The 16832-nt window shown below is 36.8% G+C and overlaps 1 protein-coding gene across 3 annotated transcripts; it reads left to right on the plus strand.

Moving 5' to 3' along the window:
• Nucleotides 1-654: 654 nt before the first annotated feature.
• On the plus strand, nucleotides 655-12787 carry LOC134532074 (elongation factor 1-alpha). 3 transcript variants are annotated; one of them, XM_063368268.1, is made up of 6 exons: nucleotides 655-783; nucleotides 1470-1643; nucleotides 8142-8321; nucleotides 8611-8778; nucleotides 9333-10157; nucleotides 12283-12787. In XM_063368268.1, exons 2-6 carry the CDS (start codon nucleotides 1500-1502, stop codon nucleotides 12352-12354), a joined length of 1389 nt encoding a protein of 462 aa, XP_063224338.1. In that variant the 5' UTR covers nucleotides 655-783; nucleotides 1470-1499; the 3' UTR covers nucleotides 12355-12787. The 3 variants fall into 3 exon arrangements, with proteins under 3 accessions (XP_063224338.1, XP_063224339.1, XP_063224337.1); XM_063368269.1 differs by having other exon boundaries at nucleotides 722-847; XM_063368267.1 differs by having other exon boundaries at nucleotides 754-997.
• Nucleotides 12788-16832: the final 4045 nt, after the last annotated feature.

The raw sequence follows: 16832 nt of genomic DNA on the forward strand, positions 1-16832 counted from the left end.
TGCTTTTAATCGGTATTACAGTTTACAACTAATTGGATTATTTTCGACTACGGGGCAAGGAATTTGTAGTTCCTTAACAACTGCGTTTCTGAATCCTCTGCTTTTTTCCTGATGTGTTGTGACTGATTCGCATTCCCGATCCCTCAAAAGAGAAACAAAATCTATTTATTCATATTCTTAGCTCAACTAACACTATTCTTAAATATAGTTTTATATGAATCTTTTAAGCAACACGTAGTAATATATATATTTAACTTGAAATTGTGTACAACAAAGATACAAGCTTAAATCAATGACAAAAAAAAACACTTCAATTGGTAAGGAATCCCACAATAAATTAGAGTTTTGAATCTTTAAGCATTAAAACTAATTAACATACTTTTTCCAAACAGATTCTAAACTATACAATTACCGTCATGAATTGGAATACCATACTCAGCTATTCATATTTGGCGCCAGTAGGTATTAATGATAAAGTTTCCGTTCTCCACCCGTGGCTGTTCTGTTTGGAGTACAATGTCCCCATTTAAATTATTTAAAATGCTTATATCTGATCATTTAACTTGTAGAAAATTGATACTAAAGATGAAATAAATATTAATTTATTTTTATGCTTTTGAATAACGAGAAAGTTTGTTTATATGAGAAGTATGTAGAATTTAAGAAGTATTTCACAACTTGCGGTCAATACTCGGACCCCTCTAGGAGCTGCAAGTTTGGCGTATCACTTTAGTGCGCAAGCCCGAACAGCCTGTCGTTCTCTTTCTGTCGTGGCATCTGGAGGTGAGTGAAGTTCTCGCTTACGTTGTGAATATCCGTTTAATATTGGTGTAAAACGAGTGCATCGGTGAGTAGATATTGTTTATTTTGGTCGCACGTACATTTTGGATTGCCGATATTACAATATTTGTTCATGTGCTCAACTATTTATATATTTTTGTGTCTACTGAAGTTGTGTTTCGACATCTTGGAACCGGTCGACGAGACCGCATGCTTTGTATGTATTTCGTGTAGTATTAGCAGGTTTAGTCGTAGTCAAAGTATTGATTTCGTGTTTGTAAATTTATAATTTTACTCCCATCATGAGAATCGTTTAATAATTAAGCTTTGGTGAAATGAAGTGCAGTATTTTTTGTACCGTATTGAGTTAGTGTTCGCCATGTCCTAACATGTCTACTTAACGTGTGTACGTAGGTTTATTTACTGCTTGTACATTTTAAAGCGTTTATAATTTGGGCGTAACAAGATTTTAATTCCGTATGTTCCGAGACGCCAGCACATTGATTTGTAGGCTTGCAACGTCATACGCTCACCTTCTGTAGGTGGAAATTAAATCAATGCGAACGAATGCTTTTCTGGGTTTGAGATTTAACGTTTCTGTAACAGTATTTGATAGAAGTAATTTATGTTAATACTATATATGCTCATGCACATTGAATACAGAATATATTGTCATTTTTGGTTTTCAGCCTATCACGCTACTTTAAAAGCCTACCACAATGGGAAAGGAGAAGATTCACATTAACATTGTCGTGATCGGACACGTAGACTCCGGCAAGTCCACGACCACAGGACATTTGATCTACAAATGCGGTGGTATCGACAAAAGAACCATTGAGAAGTTCGAGAAGGAAGCCCAGGAGGTAAGTTTGTGCAACGTTGTGAAAGTAGTGGCTGCCATAAGGTTAACCTATCATTAGTTGCATGCTGTTACTCCACGTGCATTTATTAACGTTGAAAAATATTGGGAGGTGTGGGTATTTAGTTTATTACATATTGATAATTTTCTAAAAAGCTTTAGCAAAGTGTTAACAAGCTATTTTGTTTAAAAAGATGTCATTGGTATACTACTTAATTATACACAGTTATTGTAGTAGATTGTAAGACTAAATAACTAAAATTTCCTTGGCTAAGTCTAAGGTAATTTTATGGAGTAAGTGCTCTTAAATTAATTAACATTTTGAAAATGTGATTTTTGATGTCTTTAATAAGATATCCAGAATTTTATTTTTTCAAGAGTGCATACTCTTGAAAATGATCTGAAATAATGTGTAATTATTTGGGTTGGTTATATTTGTCAGCCAAGTTGACCTATTAATATACCAGCCTAGATTATTTGAAAAGTACAAAACAAAGTACCACAGCAAACTAGTAAAAAAAAAAATTTGTTGAAAGGATAAATAAAAATCAATGTTTCTTACTGACAGTTCTAATTGTGATGTTTCAAGTAGTTATTGTTCTAATGGTAACTTAATATAGTGTGCTTAGGTTAGCTGCATTAAAAATATTATATATTGGTGGATCTAACCCAACTTTTGCAGAAAAATGAGTACACAATTCCATGATGTCAATGCTGCCAATGTAGCGGGAGTGATGTTACTGCTCCTAAATTCTTAGATGAGGAATTTTGCTCAAAATATGTTCTGTTAAGGAACTCACCTATGCTGAATTTATATTACTTTCCTTACCATAATGGGATTTCCTCAAGAAACGTGTTAAACAAGCCCTTTGCATAGTTATAACTAATTGAAAAACTAACCTTCCGTAGGAAATTGCTGTTAGTACATTACCTCATAAATTTTATTCATGTAACCAAGAAAATATATTCCCTTACCTTGTAAATAAAATATTCCTAACCTAACAAGCAAAATGTGTATTAAGCACTACTGCAAATCCCGAACTTTAAATTAAAAAAAAAGATCCACTTAAACTTTAAAAATTGTCAATATTACTTTTGTATGTATTGAATTAACTTTTGAAATTTCACCATTTAATACATTCAGTGGTTAGAAATGTTATGTTCACTGGCCCATTCAATATACAGCTTTTATTTCTCTCGTGGTTATTTCTTGTTACCAGATATTAAAATTTCTTACTATCTGAATAAGTATGTAGTTTTTTAATCATTTATGTATTAAGATAATTTACATTCCTAGAAATATTTTTATTTTCACAATGCTTTTCATTCTTTTGTTACTGATATTAACATTTCTTTGTTTCTACATTTATCGTTGGCCAACTTCCATTCTTTAAATGTCCCCATCTTTCTTTTAACCAGATAAAATCATAATGCATGGTATCAAGTGAGCTTTACTGAAAATTAACGTTGGAAGCATATATTAAAGAAATCACCAGCTGTTAATGAAATTAGTTTTCTTAACTTTAAAATCTATAACTGCTCACAACTTAATTTCAAAAAATATGAACATCTTGTTTCATTTGACTTTGAATGATCCACCAAAGTTGAAAATAAATTACTTTGTTAAAAATCTAGGATTTAAGTTTTAGGCCCAGCTAAAAATTGATTTTCTACAACCAGGAAATATCTAGAATATATAACATGTAGAACATGTCCTTTCAATAGTCACCAGTATTTGTACTTAAAACATTTAAAGTAGAATTATAACCCATGCCATACCATAAGTCTTATGTTCACCAAATTATTATGTTGCTCTTTTATAAGAAAAAAAAATGGAAGTATGCAAATGTGTGTTCTGACGTAATTCAGATGTGCACCCTCCTAAGTAATTTTTAAAATAATTTATTGCAAAAAATGGATCATGCATCACCTAGTTATTGATATTTGAGTGGTGGGAGTGATTAAAATATCATGATAGTGGCTCCTCAAGAATTACAAATTGGTAAAATAGTATAACTGTAAAGTTGGCACTAAAGATGAAATAAAAATTTATTTTTCTACTATTGAATAACAAGACACTTTTTATATGAGAAGTATGTGGAATTTAAGACGTGGCATTGCCGAATTGTCTGAAAGGTCGGAATTTTTTCAATTCATGTCTAAAAAACCGGGGAAAGTCAGGGAATTGGGAATTTCAAGCTTGCAGCAACCATATTAATGCATACCTAAGATTTATTTAAAATATTTGTTGCAGAAATTAATTCTTTTTTCATTAATGGATGCCAGTTTGTGTTGTAAGGGTTGGTTCATTAAAATTTTGGGATTTTAATGCATTTCAAGATGTTTCCTCTTTTTAATTTCCTATATTGAGATAGGTTTTTTGAGTATCTAGTAGAAAGTAGTAATTTTTTTGGAACATTGAACTCTTTAAATTAAATTTTGTTAATTGGTTCTTGTAATTTTATGTTGGATGGGGCAAAAGTGTGTATTGGTTTTTGAAAGGCAATTTAAAAATCTGAAAAACTTGCAGAAATGATATTTATTTTATTGGTTCAGTATACATCCCCTTTTTTTTTATATAGTCCTGAAGCAGTGATACATGGATGGTGATTTTGGAACTCTTGGACTGCTTTTCGGCACATAGGGGTATAGCTGTGATTTCCTTCCAAGTTTGCATCTTCACTTCCAAGGTGAGGATCCAAGGTGTGAGGATGATTAAATACCTTTTCCTTGAGGTTACCCCACAGGAAGAAGTCATGCTTAAATCTGGGGCCTGCACTGACTGCATTTAAGTGTTGGTGGTTTTTACCTGTGGGGTGACCTCAAGGAAAGGTTTTCAAAAATTGTCCTCTACCTTGTAAGAACTGAAGATGAGAATTTGGGAGGGAATTGCCGCTACAATCCTCGAAATGTGCCGAAAAGTGGTTTGTTATGAAATATCCAATGTATCGCTGCTGGTAGCCACCATCTTCCTAATGTGATCTTCAGAACTGGCCGGGGGAAAAATGGGGCTGTATTCTGATTCCAATGTAACTATAACATTATTTCTGCAAGTTGCTCAGTTTTTTTAATAGCCTTTCAAAACAGATACACCTTCTGCCCCATCCTGGACATGTGCAGTCACAGAATTACAGAGGAGTGCTTGCACCATGTCGGCTTTCTCCCAGCATGGAATTTTCACATGTCGTCTTGCCAAGTTCTGCAGTGTGTGAAAATGTAAATTGCATGTCATTTTCATTGTATCTTAAGTACAAATTATTTTATTTAGTTGGGAGAAATAATGGTTGTTTAAACTATTATAAATTAAATAATATAATTTGAATTTGAGATATTAAGTAAAACTGATATTAAAAAAAGTGTTTTAAAAATTTATATTTTATCAATCATTTTAATAATTTTTTATTTAACTTAGTCTGAGAAACAATAATGGAATTAAGTTTTATTTGCACCTTTTTCAAAATTATGTTCAGATGAATTCTAAGGTCTTCTGCATTTCAGAGCAATTAGTAACCACTGTTGTCAGATATGTACTACTGCCTTATTTAATACTGGAATTTTTATTTTTATTGTGTTCACCATTAGTAATTCATGGTTGCTACAGGACTAGAAAACTGGGAAATGTCAGGAAATTAAAATGATCAGGGAATTCCAGGAAATGTCAGGGAAAATTCTACGAATTCTGGAAATTTTAAAGTTGCTTATAATTCAAACAAAGCTTTGTTTTGATGCGCTCATACCGCTACCGAACGATTCCGCTAAAAGGCTGCTGCTTAAGGCACACGGCAACTGCAACTTCTTTTTTACTTGGTCTACTTTTGTCCGTTGCAATAGGCTGTTACAACCACCCACCATAACTTCTGGCCAATCCAGACACTCGTTTGTTCACCAGCGAACCCGGCCTTCATTTGTTCGTGTTTTGATCCTTTTTAATTTGCCCTTGAGACTTAGTGTTTTGTTCCGTTCCATGCAGTGAACTACAGAACGGGCATGGCGTCGTTTATCCTTTGAAGGCTATTTGCACGTGGAATAAGATGAGTACAAAGCTTATTACGTGAATTTAAAGGTGTTGTTTCATGTGAAGTTAGTTTTTGATGCGATCATAAGAAAATAAAGTGCATTTTGATAAAGAAGCAATACCAATTCTCATTTTGTAAACTACCAAGCTGATACGAAAACACGTGGCTTTTTTGTGTGGTTATGTTTTTACATTTTTTCTAACTATTTTTTTTATTACTTTTTTTTTCAACCGTTATAATCCGTGAGTTATGTTGCGTGACACTTATATTGTGTATAAAAAAATATGCATAACTGAACATGTTTTTCCCCAGAATCATTAGTTAACATTGTAAGAATGTAAGAGTATTGCATGTTGTAGTGCTGCTATTGTAATTCTCTAAGTAGGCCTGTTATATTGCTAGGTGTGAATTTGTAATAGTTTTTGTATTTGTGTAGTAATATTTTTTTAAGAATTCATAAACAATAATTTGTTAACCTAATCTGAAAATATTAATATGTACTTTTTTTTTAGCTTAGAGATGTCGAAGAAAACTACTTTTAATGAGAATTGGCTCAAGGAGTCACAGATTCAGCATATCAAACCCTCTGCTAAAACATAAATTCTGCGTACTGCACTTTGTGCTACAAAAGTATTCAACTCAGCAATATGGGCCGAAGAGCTCTCACCAGCCATGTCGAAGGGAAAAAAAAACACATTCGCAATTCTGCCGTCAAATAACACAATAAAAAAACCTTATTTTACCTCATGTTGAAATTTTTATATTACATTTAATCATATGCACGTTAATATTTATGGTATGTACTTCATAAGAAAGTCAGGGAATTTTTCTATTAAGTTTCTGGAAAACAGGGAAAAGTCAGGGAATTCTAAGATTCTATTTCTGTAGCAACCATGTAATTGAAATTAGTTATTTTGTTTAAATTTGTTGGATTATTTTCTTAAGAAGTAATTACTATATTTTGGTGGTAGTTTCATTTCTCTATATAAGCTCACCGGACAAAAATTAGTCTTCTGGAGAAATCATTACAAGCATTATTTAATACAGCGTAACTCAATCTCTGGATTCAATTATGAAGAGAGTACAAGTTAGCGCAGGTATATCGCATCAGGTTGTCACTCTCTGAGGTTTTGATCGCGGAGTTCTAAAACAATTGTGCGTTTTGCCTGCTGTTCCAACATGACTCATATTTTCAATGGGGTTCAAGTCTGGTGATTTTGCAGGCCAATCAAGATTTGTTAAGGGGGAGGGGGGGAGTGTGTCACGTGGAGTCCAGCCTGATCATCCAGAATGTTTAAATAAACATGCTGGTTCGTGTTAGTGGGCCCAATCCATAAAGACCGCATTACATTCCATCAGTCAACTACTGTCCAGGCAATAGCCTCTTGTGAGGTGACACTCAATGTTCATTGCATGCTCTGACATCGCAGTGTTTTCTCACAGGTTGGAATTGACCTTTATTCACTGACTGCAGTGATTCCTGGCGCGTTTTGGAAGTGATTTAGTTTCACAGGCTGGTGTCCCTCTTGTCAGGATATTTTTCCAACCACAATTCTGACTGTTCCGTGGCCACGTGTAGTACATCACTGCTTGTAGACATGCTGAACAGTCCTCTGAAACACCAAACAATCCAACAAACTTCATGCACTGTATGACCATGATTGCACAATATTGTCCCTTTTGCCGCTGTCACATCGTTAACATTGATCCGTGTTGACATACACTGTCTGCTTGAGACATCAATATTTCACTGGTCGCTGCTGCCTTATGCTCACGTAGAGACAGTGCACCTATGGTTGTGCCTTCTGTAGGCTTAGTGGCAATTCTGTGTGTGCACATGTTGGCAGCCTGATATTGACTACGTGGGTTTAGTATGTAGTACTGTGTTTCAAATACTTACTTATATAGTAATTTAACTTGAGATGGATTTAAACTAGTAAATAATAAATTCAACCATTACTGTAGCTTGTTTGCTTATACTTAACAACTTTTTTTTTTTTTTTCAATTAAATGATATTTTTGAAGGGATATTGGAATTGAGTAGTTACCTACCTGTAATGTAATAAACTAATTTTAAGATCAGTAATTTTTTTGGTAAGTAGTGCAATTTTGACCATACACAATTTTGTATTTTTTTCCTACACTGGAAATAACTAAAAAAAATTTAATGTTAAAACACTTAATTGGATGCAATAGTGAACCAACTACAAATATGGTCTAAAGCTGTTTGCTTAGTGGGATAGTGAAAAATATACTTATTTTATAGCTGCATAATTTGACTTTTTTTTCTGGCTGAATTTACAAGTTTCAATCTTTTGAAGCCACACACTCAAATTAAGTTTTGGATTTTGGTTTCAGATTGCTTTTAGGTAATTCTTTCTTACTTTCCCTTTTAATGTTGTGTATGGGAAAAATATTTGATTGTTGGTAAGAGCAATGGTTTGTGCTAAGTCCCAAGAGCTCACGGACGTTGCTGTTGGTCGCAGATGGGCAAGGGCTCCTTCAAGTACGCGTGGGTGCTGGACAAGCTGAAGGCGGAGCGTGAGCGTGGTATCACCATCGACATTGCGCTGTGGAAGTTTGAGACCAGCAAGTACTACGTCACGATCATAGACGCCCCGGGACACAGGGACTTCATCAAGAACATGATCACCGGGACGTCGCAGGTGAGCCCTCTCTGACGTGATGCACGGCATTTTGTAAAATAATTCAAAACATTAGTGTTTTGACACCTATAAATTTGAACTCCTTAGATATAACTATTTTATAAACCTGCTCTAACATTTCTAGTTAGAAAGTTTGCAGTTAAAATATTTTTAATGTACATTTCTTGTACGAGGTTGGTCTGTAGTCGAAGACTGTTAAGTGAAATAGATGCTGTAGAATTAATAGTTTGTAATTACCTGAGCATGTGCCACGGATCCAGGCAGCGTGCTCACACGGGCGGTGTTGCAGGCGGACTGCGCCGTGCTGATCGTGGCGGCGGGCACGGGAGAGTTTGAGGCGGGCATCTCGAAGAACGGGCAGACGAGAGAGCACGCCCTGCTGGCCTTCACCCTGGGAGTGAAGCAGCTCATCGTCGGAGTCAACAAGATGGACTCCACGGAGCCGCCCTACAGCGAGGTGAGTTCCCGAGCTCCCGCGGCCGGCTGTCTCGCTGAACATTCGGATAATATGTAGGATAGCTCAGATATTTAAGAGATGTTACAATGTGAAAGTGCAAAAAAGTAATTTTAAAATAATATTGATTTTTAAGTTGTTGGCAGTAACTTTTTTTTTATTTCCAGTGTTATGTTGATAGTTATAAAAAAGGTCATAATTTGTTGGAAATGTATAAAGGGGTGAAATTTGTTTTATTGAGAGAAACATTTACAAAGTGCTCCATAATTTATTGCTGAACAAATAACCTTGGGGTTTTCCTATTTATACAGTATTATACCTTATCTTCTAAAGGTTTGATTTCAGATTTTCAAGGGGCCATTGAAAAAAGTATATTGTTTACTGTCTTGACCAGAGCAGAATTGGTCTTAATTTTTTAAAACTTTGACATTATTAATGTATTTGATACCAAAAAAAAATTATTTGCAGATTGAACTAAAACTGTTTTAAGTAAGAGTATTGTAGAGTGACAAGCCCATAATTGAATAGTGTAAATGCATAGTGTGTGAATGTTGCAGTCTCGCTATGAGGAGATCAAGAAGGAAGTGAGCAACTACATCAAGAAGATCGGCTACAACCCGGCGGCAGTGGCGTTCGTGCCCATCTCGGGCTGGCACGGGGACAACATGCTGGAGCACTCGGACAAGATGTCGTGGTTCAAGGGCTGGAACGTGGAGCGCAAGGAGGGCAAGGCGGAGGGCAGGACCCTGATCGAGGCCCTGGACGCCATCCTGCCGCCCAGCCGCCCCACGGAGAAGCCCCTGCGCCTGCCCCTGCAGGACGTGTACAAGATCGGCGGCATCGGCACGGTGCCCGTGGGCCGGGTGGAGACGGGCGTGCTGAAGCCCGGCATGGTGGTGACCTTCGCGCCCGCCAACATCACCACGGAGGTGAAGTCGGTGGAGATGCACCACGAGGCGCTGACGGAGGCGGTCCCCGGGGACAACGTGGGCTTCAACGTGAAGAACGTGTCGGTGAAGGAGCTGCGTCGCGGCTACGTGGCGGGCGACTCGAAGAACAACCCGCCCCGGGGAGCCCAGGACTTCCTGGCGCAGGTGATAGTGCTGAACCACCCCGGCCAGATCTCGAACGGCTACACGCCCGTGCTGGACTGCCACACGGCCCACATCGCCTGCAAGTTCGCCGAGATCAAGGAGAAGTGCGACCGCCGTACCGGCAAGACCACGGAGGAGAACCCCAAGTCCATCAAGTCGGGCGACGCGGCCATCGTGAACCTGGTCCCCAGCAAGCCCATGTGCGTGGAGTCCTTCCAGGAGTTCCCCCCGCTCGGCCGGTTTGCCGTGCGCGACATGAGGCAGACCGTGGCTGTGGGAGTCATCAAGGTGAGTGGAGCAGAGCACTGCACTAGTTAAAACTTACATGATCGGGGTTCTTGCACAAAGAAATTCCAGAAAAGTGGAGGTAATTGGGGTGTGTTCATAACCTGAAAAACTGGGGGACACATGGTAACTCAACAAAATAAATTATTTTATTCTGTTTTTTGGGTTACCAGATTTTGTTAGTTAAATTAGTTTGCGGGCATTATCTTGTGCAATCCTGGGCCGACCTGTGTATTTGTAGATGTTATGAGCAAAAACATTTGCCTCTAATTTGTCCTGTGGTACTTAAAAAACTTTTTAAAATACACTTGAATTTGTGACGCTTGTTTTTGTGGTAATAGGTGGTTAAATTTGCTTTTCTTGGGTATGTGGAGAGGTATGTTATTTTAATAAGTTTATCTTGCCAAAGATGGTGTGGTGATTGCCATGCAGTTGAACTTAGTTTTTACATACCTGAGATTACCAACTATAAGCCTAAAAGCTTGCATTATCATTTTACTTGCATAACTAGGGGCCTGTTCTTTTCGCAATCGCGATTTAACGACGATAAACGCGAAATCACCGTTAAATACAGTTTTTACGCGAAATCGCCTTAACACAGCGTTTTTACACGAAATTTTGTATTAAAACGCGAAATTTAAATACTGCTTAAAAGACTTCTCGTCAATGGTAAACAAACACCGCAACATGGCCGCCAAACATTAATCATAAATGCACTAAAAAAAAACAAAAGCTTACACACGCTCACGTTATAATGTTAAACCCAAAAATATACTGTAAACATACGCAAAACTACGGCGTTTATTTTCCTTTCCGGCATAATGCTTGGATAGATAAGACAAACAGGCGAAGTTTTAAAGCGTACGCACACCGCTCGGGGCACTGAAGTCAGCTTGGAACAGCGACACCAGATAAATACAAAAGCAAGCAGATGATTGGGCGAACGGTGTTTGGAACAGCCTTACGTGAGTGGCCATATCACGTCAGCCGGGGGCGCTGGCATATAGTTGGAACAGCGTCGTAGTATCAAGCAGATTAAATCGCGCCAAAATGCGGAAAAATGTAAACAAACATTAATTTTCGAATGGTGTGACGATGATGATTAATTGGCCAACAGTTTTTATAGATTTTGTTGGGTCGTTACAACAACGCGGAAATACCATAACGCCGAATGTCAAAATTGACCACAAAGCCAAAATAACAACTGAATGAATTTGTGTGTGTTTCTTAATGTACCTTAATGCCGAAATACCACAATCAAACCTAACCTTACCTTACTTACCTTACTTTACTTACCTTGCCTTGCCTAGTCTAGTCTAGTCTAGTCTAACCTAACCCAATTTTGTGGCAGCCCTGTAATGACATTTTTCGGCGTTGTGGTACACAGCAGTTTTCTAGCTGTCATCGTGATCAATTTGGCATTTCGGCGTTGTGGTGCGTCCTCGATTTTGTTAAAGGAATTAATAGTTTTCCAGATTAGTTTATGGGAACGAACTAATAATCAGTGTCTAAATCAAAAGTATTGTCATATAAATATATGTAATCTATTTGTTTAGGGTATTCAGTAATGAGTAGGTTCAAGTAAAATTATTTAACTTAAATAATTTTAGATTTATTTACGGTAACACAAACTTTTTTTTTTTAAGTTTTTAGCACCGCTTTTGTTTTTTTAAGTGAATTTTAGCACCACTTTTGTGTTTTAAAGTGAATTTTAACACCGCTTTTGGTAATTTTTAATGACTAAATCTGAAAATTTTATTTACCACTTTCAGGGGGCCCTATGCATAACTTTCATCTGAATACATGTTATGCATGAAGTTGATTAAATGAGTTGTAAGTGCATTTTTATATAAATAGTGGATTTCTTGCCCTTTAGATGGTTAAATATACCTAATTCTTGTAAATATGGCATCTTTGTGCATGTTTGATGATGCTTGTTTTGCCCAAATATTTTGGAAAGGCAGTCGTGAATTGCTAATTTTTCCTGGTAATATTTTACTGCAATTTAATATATATGTGGTCTATAATCACTGGACAACACACACACTAGAAATAGCGCTTGGTGTTTGTTACGAGGTACTGCACTTGAGTAGCGCGGTGGTGTGACGTGCGGACTGGGCTGTTGCAGAGCGTGACCCCGAAGGACTTGAGCTCGGGCAAGGTGACGAAGGCCGCGGAGAAGGCCCAGAAGAAGAAATAACTAGCTGTCTTGTTTGGTCCACACTCGGCGGGAGGCACGCAGCTCTCTGCCTTGCCGACTGTCATCCTCCATCTTTGCTTTTTCAACGTGAGCTGCCTCTTCTTGTTTTCCAGTTGGCTGCTGAAACCCTGTTTCCATCGCAAAGAGTTTCGCAGGAAAGGCGGGCTTGTACACACGGATCAATTTTTAGCCCCGCCCGTTTTTTATTAATTTTATTACTTGCAAATATCGCAGAGCAGAGTTTATTGAAAAAAAATCGGGAATTGCGACGAAGATAACTTTTATTTGATATTTTGTGATGAAGTGGAAGAGGAAGGAAACATTTTTATTTTTCATTCCTTTGTTTTCCATGTTCCTCATAAGTGTTAACAGTTTCAGCTTCTGTACATATTTGTGGTAACAAAAGGGCCAATAAAGAAGCTTTGAATCATGACAACGTTTATCTTTTGTTGCCTTGTAAGACTGAGCAGGTGTTCCTGGAGGCAGTTGTGTGGCCAAACTCAGGGCTCGCTTCTTCACAGATATTGTCATTTTGTTGGATTTGTGTATATTGCAGTCCGGGTGCGACAGGTTGCAAGTGGGTATGTATTTATGGTCTTTATTTGGTTTAATTCGTGGACCTATCAAATTTTGTATTAAGTACTTGGCTTTACAGTTTATTGTATTATTTTCAGTAATAAAGTTTTGAACAGAACAGGTTGATTTGAATTAACTCCATGATTGCAAGTTTTATCCACAGTTTTGAACTTGCTTGTTAGAAGTTACTTGATACTGTCTTAAGTGGACGGTGCAGAAAATTGTGGGACGAATTAGTAATTGGAAAAAAAAAATATGCAGGACAGAACACAGTGTGTAAATAGACCTTGAATAACTACGACATATTAACTAGTGATTTTTCACAATTGGTTTTTTCAGTTTGTTTCGTTATACCTGGGTTTAGGGTACACTCAAATTGTTGGCACATCACAGCAATTCTGTGTGGAATCGAAAGTTTTTTAAATGGCATGGCCAAATCCGCAGCTATTTCTGTTGTACGGTAGAACCTCTATAAGAAACTTGGGACTGATTTTGGGTGCTTGTTAGAGCTTTCTTCATGTAAAGGTGGATTCAAGGTAATTTTCTAGATATAGTTCCAGTGAATAATTTAAAATCTAAGAGGTTTTTCATATCCTGGTGTATTTTCAAATCATTCTGCAAAATGGAATAGCAAATGTGACAACTACATTCTGCTATTTAAATCCATACAAAGTTTTAGCTTCGACAAGCAAATTGGTTCTCTTGTACCATGCCTAATATAAATGGGCAAAATATATAGCCAGTATAAACATGCTCTTAGTGCTTATTGCAGTTGGATTTTATTTATGACATTTAAGTAAATTTTGGAACCAATGCGTTAGTGAAAATTATATAAGCTGGTTTAGCTTATTTATCCACTAAATATCTATTGTATTAATATTTTTTGTAAAGCCTTAACCTATCCTGGTATAATAATGATGGTTTGAAATGGAACAAGGGATTATGCAGTCTTAGTTGCCTGGCCTTTGTTTTTTGAAAATTGAATACTACTCTTGACTTGAGGCCTTCAACAAAACTGTGATATGCCATGCTGTAAGATCATGACAAGCTACTGAGGGGAAGTAATGTGTGGTCAGCATGACCCTTACTGGCTGTGGAGGCTCAGACATCTGCTGACGTCACACCTTCCCTCTGTCTTGAGGGTGTTTGCTCAGGCCACAACAAGCTAGCTTGTGCCAAGTTACCTTGTGGGGCAGAACCTCCGTGAAGAGATGTTCAGGAGCAATAACATTTGAATATGCATTTCCCCTGCCTTCATGGCCAAGCTTTGCTCAAGGAGTGCTGCAAATATAAGTGTTTGATCACATTTAAGTTGTATTAATTGAAGTAAAATATATTTAAACCACTTTCTTTTAGTATTTTTATTCTGGTTTCATTAAATTTGTTTAACTTTATTTTAGAACTATTCACAGAAACACCCTAAAATCAAAGTAAATGTTTATAAAATAATTACCAACTACTTTTTAGTTAAACAATTTCAAACAAAAACGTCAGAAATAATTGCTAATAACATTTGTCATGTTCTCTAGGGATAGAACATATGACCTCACGCTGATATGGAATTAAATTGTACGTCAATTATGAGGAAAAATAGCTAATCAGGAGACTTAAAGACTAATGGTTTTAAACTACTTAAATCAATACAATTCTAATAAGCAAATATTAAATGAAAGATTTTACCTTTACTATAATTAGTCTATCCAATTTAACCCTTTCATTCCCAAATTATTGTAAATAGAAAAAATATTCTTAGGTAAAATACGGATAAATATATATCTAGAATTACAATTATATTAAAAAAATAATTTTAATAAAATATATATACATTTTGAGGATATGGCCATATGGCAACCATTGGGAAACAGAATTTAATTTATATTTATATTTGCATTCACAAGAGAGGTTAAAAATTTATGTTGCCATATGGTATCAATGGGAATGAAAGGGTTAAATATATCCTAGCTATGTGCCCAATAAAATACTGAAACAATTCTTACAGCCCCACTGGAGATATATCCTGTCAAAATGGAAATACATCTATCACTTGCTTAGCAAGACTAATTCGTTTCAAAAATTGATTGTGTTATTTGAAATAGTGTATTCTGAAGCATAGGTTTCCATAAACAATTAGGCTAATTTATTTAGTGTATTCCAAAATTGTGCAAGAAAATACACTTCATGTAACAAATGCATTGAATAACACTCGACTATAAATATGCCACACATTTAATCTATTCGCCTCCCATCATACTTAGGACAAATATGACACCCTGTAATGGGAGATACATGGTTACGTACTTTAGTCAGTCGGCTGGCTGATTGCATGCCCAGGTGTGACCTTCAACTCATGTTGCGTACCTTTCCAAACTCCTATACTGACAGTGAAACCGATATTACTGTCTAGATAATTACATTTTAATTGTTCAAGAATGTCTTATTTGCATATAACTACCTGGTTCACACCAATCTTGTTGGGCCAAGGATTATTTTTTTCATTCATTTAATAACCTTTTCCACATGAATCATCTGTTCCGGTATCTGTCAAATATATTCCCGCTAGTACAAACAGCAGTATCAGACTTATATAAACGTTTGGTAAGAGTCCTTATTTAGTATGAATGTGTGCACAGTTGACTTGCTTAAAACTATAGTGCGACCAACATAAGCGTGGCCTTCATGACAATCTGCGTGCTGTAATACTAGTTGTCTAAAATACTTGAACACGATGCATTATGAGTGATCAAGCACGTACAGTTACCGGCAGCTGAATGGGCAGATGTTGCAATTTTTTGAGTGAATTCCCTGCCACTGGCTAGACTTAGTTCACGGCCCGGTCTGTGGCCAGGCGACAATGGTGCGGCACGGCGGCGTGTGGTCCTTTACACTCCATAGCTGCAATTTAACTGGCCTTAGCTGATGTTTGTACAACAGCTGAAGCGTAGACAGACCTGCGCGTGCATCTCTTACCCCCTTGTTTGGCTAACTGTATCCCACAGCACGTCTGTTTACAGAAGTTGAAACAGACTTTGTGTCGTGTTCGACTTTTTTTTGCCTGCAGAGATTTCACGCTAACTGAAATTTACAGACGTGCTATTCAAGGCTGGGGCAGTGAAATTCACATTGCGCTAAATGAATCTGCTTTTGCGTGTACTTAAAATACTTAATTGAAGAGATATATCAATAAATTTTTAGTTGGTCGGACCTTTGTTTACTGCTTTTAATAAGCTCCACCTAGCGACGAGCATGGCTACTATATAGAAGAAATTGTGACATCGGGCCGCTCTAGCGATTAGTTTGTCATAATTATGTTTACAGAACGCAGAGTAAAAGTAGCTTCACTTAGGACTGTATGTATGTGACAAAACATTTTAAAGACTGTAAACTTTTGGTGTGCTATGAAATATGGTCAACTCTCTAACTGTACCATCAACATTTGGACCAATTGAAAGGTTAAAATTTGAATGTCCTGGACTTTCTATCATAGACACTAAATTAGAAAGTGACCGTGCAGTTAACTTTTAAACGCCATTGGCGATATTAAACTAACTACAATAGTCACATTGTGTTTGCAATTGGTGTTAACAAATTTACTAAATAAACTAAATTTTTCTGGAAAATACATGCTGGTTAACAATTGAAACATGGGTACTTTTCCCCCCTCACCTAGTCATTGCCAGACTCGAAACCTACCCACCATCACACTACCTGAAGATTAACAACTCACCCTCTCTCTTGCTGTCCACTGGGTTTCAGGGCACCATCGTTAGACATTTGCGATAATTTTTGTGGTTAATGTTTGGATTTGCATCAAACATTTTTACAATGCTTCTTGGTGCAATCAAAATTCCAAAGAAACACATCTCCTGAAATTTGTTTATATGTTGGATATTTGGCAATAGTGC

This window comes from Bacillus rossius, chromosome 5 (assembly GCF_032445375.1).
Source record: "Bacillus rossius redtenbacheri isolate Brsri chromosome 5, Brsri_v3, whole genome shotgun sequence".
Taxonomy (NCBI): Eukaryota; Metazoa; Arthropoda; class Insecta; order Phasmatodea; family Bacillidae; genus Bacillus; species Bacillus rossius.